The sequence below is a fragment of the Cupressus sempervirens genome, chromosome 11 (assembly GCF_028749045.1).
Source record: "Cupressus sempervirens isolate cs-2001-9-10 chromosome 11, ASM2874904v1, whole genome shotgun sequence".
In the NCBI taxonomy this organism is placed as follows: Eukaryota; Viridiplantae; Streptophyta; class Pinopsida; order Cupressales; family Cupressaceae; genus Cupressus; species Cupressus sempervirens.
In genome coordinates this window covers 577,652,570-577,657,504 of record NC_143128.1, presented here as the reverse complement: position 1 = coordinate 577,657,504, position 4,935 = coordinate 577,652,570, and the positions used below count along the sequence as shown (strand labels likewise).

The 4,935-nt window shown below is 33.4% G+C and overlaps 1 protein-coding gene across 1 annotated transcript; it reads left to right on the top strand.

The window, feature by feature from the left end:
- The first annotated feature begins 209 nt into the window (after nt 1–209).
- Nucleotides 210–2,550, top strand: LOC149530965 (fe(II)/2-oxoglutarate-dependent dioxygenase 4-like). Its single transcript, XM_089808701.1, has 3 exons — nt 210–713; nt 1,297–1,624; nt 2,160–2,550. The coding sequence occupies exons 1-3, from the start codon at nt 238–240 to the stop codon at nt 2,412–2,414; spliced, it is 1,059 nt and encodes a 352-aa protein (XP_089664827.1). The 5' UTR covers nt 210–237; the 3' UTR covers nt 2,415–2,550.
- The last annotated feature ends 2,385 nt before the right edge of the window (nt 2,551–4,935 follow it).

Sequence of the window (4,935 nt, the reverse complement as noted above, 5' to 3'; positions counted from 1 at the left end):
TTATGAAACTTTCATAAGTTTGAGGTGACCGTTAAATGCTAGGCTTAGAAACTACTAGAAGGAATCCTTTATATCACTCTAAACAAATGACTCGATGTCACCTCTTACGTCATAACCCACGATGATATCACAAACCCTTTCTTGTCCAGATACAATGTATCTAAAACCTGCTGAACTCCTTATAATCCTTTAATCCTCCTGCGAGAGACACACAAAACTTAGCAACGAACAACAACAATGGGAGTATCAGTGGGTGCGGCGCAAACCAGCGAAGCTCTCAAGTTTGAGGAAAGTTTTATCCAGAGCGAAGAGCATCGCCCCAAGCATTTCTCTGCTCCTCCTCCAGATAATGTCAAACTCCCCGTGATAGATTTGGAAAATAGCTCTTCTGAGGATGTGGAGAAGGCGTGTAGAGAGTGGGGTTTCTTTCACCTCATCAACCATGGCTTTCCTGATCATCTTCGCCGCCGCATAGAATCTGCTTCAGCAAATTTCTTCTCGTTGCCACTGGAAGAAAAGAAAAAAGTATCTAGGGATGCTGAAAACCCCTTGGGCTACTTTAATACGGAGCTTACAAAAAATGTGAGGGATTGGAAAGAAGTTTTCGATTATGTTCCCCGGGAGGAAATCCAACTTCCTACATCTGATGATCCGCATGACCATGCTGCGTATACAATAAAAAACCAGTGGCCCAACAGCCATCCGGAATTCAGGTAGCCCTTTATGCCTTCTAACTTTTTCAATCAATACATCTGATTAGTTTCAAGTTTTACTGTGCTTAATTTAATTTTTATGTAAATTGATAGCTTGATTTCCATGGATAGACAATTACTTGAACACAATCCAATCACATCATTTTACTTTGTTGTCATCAAAGAGAAATTGCAGGCCATAATGGAGAAATGGGTATCAGAGATCATGTTTATCTTCTAGAGCCAATCTTTTCTCAGGGTCATCAAGCGATTTTTATTTGTTGTACAGGGCCAGGCTTAACCAACACACTCGAACCATTGATTAATAATAGTTAGGAGTGGGCCCAGCCACTTTTAGTCAATAGCTTGGGGCCACTGTTATGCATTGGTCTCATGGTATTGGTTAAAAGTGGTTGGACGCACTCCTAACCACTATTAGTCAATAGTTTGAATGTGTCGTTAAGCCACTCGGTTCTACACCACTATAATTGTTGTTTTCGGTATCAAAGATCATGTCTATCTTCTATAGAATGATCCATGTTTTCATGGAGATTATTACTATGGCCTTATACAATGATTTCTGTTTTATTGGAAATTGTTGCAGAGAAGCTTGTCTTGCCTTCGCAGAGGCTGCGAGGGAGGTCTCATTCAGGGTGCTTGAACTAATAGCACGGAGCCTTGGTTTACCTGACAAACACCTGAACGAGTATTTCAAAGATGATATAAGCTTCATTAGGTTGAATTGTTACCCGCCCTGCCCGGCCCCAAAGCTTGCACTGGGTGTGGGCAGGCACAAAGATGCTGGTGCCATCACCCTTCTTCACCAAGATGAGGTGGGTGGACTACAGGTCAAGCGCAAGGACAACGGTCAGTGGCTGCCCGCTCAACCCCTACCCAACTCTTTTGTTGTCAATGTTGGAGATTGCATTCAGGTAGTTTCTCTTATGTTCCCTTATTTGGTTGGGGAGTTCAACTAACTAAGCTTAATTTGAGAAAATATATTGAGTTGTTTGAGTTGGGATATTTAAATTCAAATTGGGAGTCTTATAATTGGTTTCTAATATGGAGATGGTCTAATACATGGATCTTGAAGATGTTACTTTAGAATTTTTTATAGATAATTTCTAATATCTTATTTGAAAGAAGTTTGAATCATTTATGAGTGTGATTAAAATAATAATTCTATTGATACAGTGATTGATCCTATGTTCTTATGAACAAAATATAAACTTATATTAATTTCATATTGATATAAACAAGATATTTGTAAACTACTAACAAAGTAGCATTTTTATGAATAATAGAGTTATAAACTATTAGCATTTGTATGAATAATATATTTATAAATTATTAGCATTTGTATGATGACTATGTGTAAATCAATAACACTTTAATCTTATAGTTTTGTGTCATAACTATTATCTGTAATATTGAGTGCTAAAGTTATTTATTGGATGTTAATGACAGGTCTGGAGCAATGACAAATATGAAAGTGTAGAGCATAGAGTGGTGACAAATGATAGCCGAAGACGCCTCTCCATTCCATTTTTCTTTAATCCTTCCCACTATGTGAACATAAAACCTTTGGAGGAGTTAGTGAGTGAAGAGAATCCTCCAAAGTACAAGGAATACAATTGGGGAAAGTTTTACAAGCGTAGGAAAGATGGTAATTTTAAAAATTTGGGGGTTGAGAATCTGCAAATCTACCACTTTAGAATTTAACTTGTTGAGAATCTACAAATCTACCACTTTAGAATTTAACTTTTATTTTCTTAGTGATGTGGGATTGTGTGTCATCAAGAACAAAAATATCTTCAACATAAATGTTTTTAATGAATAAAGTCTCTTTGATGCATAATTTGTAAATATGGTAAGATAAAAAGTTTACATGTACCAGTCAAGTCATGGTCTATAGGAAGATTGTCATTGCATCTTCACATTGTCTTGTATGGAATTCTATTATATTTTCTCCTACAAGATTATTATTGCATCTTCACATTATCTTTTATGGGATTCTACTATATTTGCTCCTACTAGGTGATTATTTGTTGTGTTGATAATTTAAATATGCTCATAAAGGTTGAAATGCTAAAATGGATTTTATAGTCATGTGAATGCCTTGTAAAATGTCTTGAGCACTTAGTTCTTAGTTCTTATGTCCAATCAATCATTTGCACACAATGTAGGATGTGATTTTCTAAATTAACATAGGACACAAATTATCACCATCTAGGGCCTTGACCCCTCCTTTGCATGAGATCTTAATTATTTTTAGCACATTACATTAGTTTTTTATTGTGTATAGGTACACTTTCTAAGAGAAAATTAATTTGTGTGACCTATTTGTACATGTTTCTCAATAATCATATTATTTTTAAAGAATATATATATATATATATATATATATGATTAAAAATAGTAATATCATATCTTGATAAATTTAATCTTGTTTACATGGCTATAAAGGTAGCATAAACTAGGTATACATTTCAAAAAGGAAACTAATGTTTCATTCATCATTCTAAAAGATAGTTATTGTCTCATTGATGAAGAGGTCGCATCCTTGTCATAAAAATCAGAGATCATTTGCAATTTAAACATATTTAGGTATAAATTACACTTCACTTTTTATTTTAGAAGGTATCCAAATTAGATTCAATGTTGTTCTTAATGAATCTCAAGCAAAGGATAACAACAAACTAAGGGTCAAAGATTTTAAATCATCAAAGATCTCAAATTGAAAGAAAAATAATTTTCTCCAATACTTGGTGTTCTTCTCAAAAAATTTATTAGATAAAGAGTTCATGCATATCAATTTACATGACATCATAAATAAAGATTGAAATGTAGAATGGTATTAGTTATTTTATAATTTTTTCTACTTTTACAATTTATTATTATTTTTACATTATTGTTATGAACCCTTATAATAATAGCTTAGTAAATAAGAGAGAGGAATAAAAAAATGATAAGAAAGAGAAGGAACATATCATGAGGTTGAAAAAATAAAAACTAGATAGAAAAATATTTTGATCAAAGCTAAGAATTGATGAGAAACAAGGGTCCCAATTTAAAAATAAGACCCAGCCTTTCATAAACTAAGAAAGAGGAAAAGAAGAGTATGATCAACTACAAAAGGGGAACAATAGTTTAGTGAGGTGAGATCATGGGCAACTTGCATCCACCATAGAATAACATATTGGGGAAAGTGAAAAATAAATAGGAAGAGAACACCTAAAAGGAGGAACAACTAAAATGTCCATGGGTAATTTAAAAACCACTCCATAAGCAATCCCATCAAAGATTTAAGAAGAGTTCTCATCTAGTGAGATTGAATCTTGAAGAATTGAATGATTCAATGACATATTTCCACCAAGAAGTAGGCTTGATTCCACACCCTTTAGATATATTTGAGGCCAAATACGTAATGAAAAAATAATTATAGCAAAAAAAAAGGGATGCCCTTGTAATCCACTGTAGGAGTCCAAATCCTATCCATAACCATCAAAAGTATATCTCCAAGTAGAGGTAAGGAGAGATCAATGTCCATCAACAAATGATAAAAAGTAAAATGCCCCATGAAGGAAAAACATAAACAAACTTTCAAGAATAACTAATAGAGCTTTCAATAGCTTCATAGCAAGTACTATTCTCCCAAAATAGGAGGGGGGATTCAAAATAATCACCCATAATAGGGGTGGTCAAACAATAGTGGGTTATACATTTTTTTCCCAATTCTAACACTAAGTGAACATTTTGAAAAGATTTTCTTTGGAACACCTATTACAACAAAACCATTAAAATTTTGAAGATTGGTGATATTTATTGTTTTGTGTTAGATGCTAAATGCATATATTTTATAAATTCTTGAATCTATTTGTATCAAAGTTTCTATATCCTTTAAAAAATAGTTTCTATATAAAAATTGTCAAAATGTCAAATTATAGAAAATGCTAAGCTCTTTTAAAGACTTAATTACTTAATGGAGTTTCTCCCCTTTTAATCATTTTGTTTCTAAGCGCCTCTTGCATTTGATCTTGCCTACAGTGGCTTGGAGAATCTAGAAAGAGAGAAAAAAATAGAACCTTTAGATAAGAAGGAAAAGAGGTCTTCTCCTTGTTCTATGTTATTAAAAGAATTATTCGAGAAATCTTGAACATGGCGACTTTTTCCAAGGGTAACTCATTCGCAAGATTGATTAACTTATGGGTAAAACATAACTAGAATATAGACTAGAGCCTAA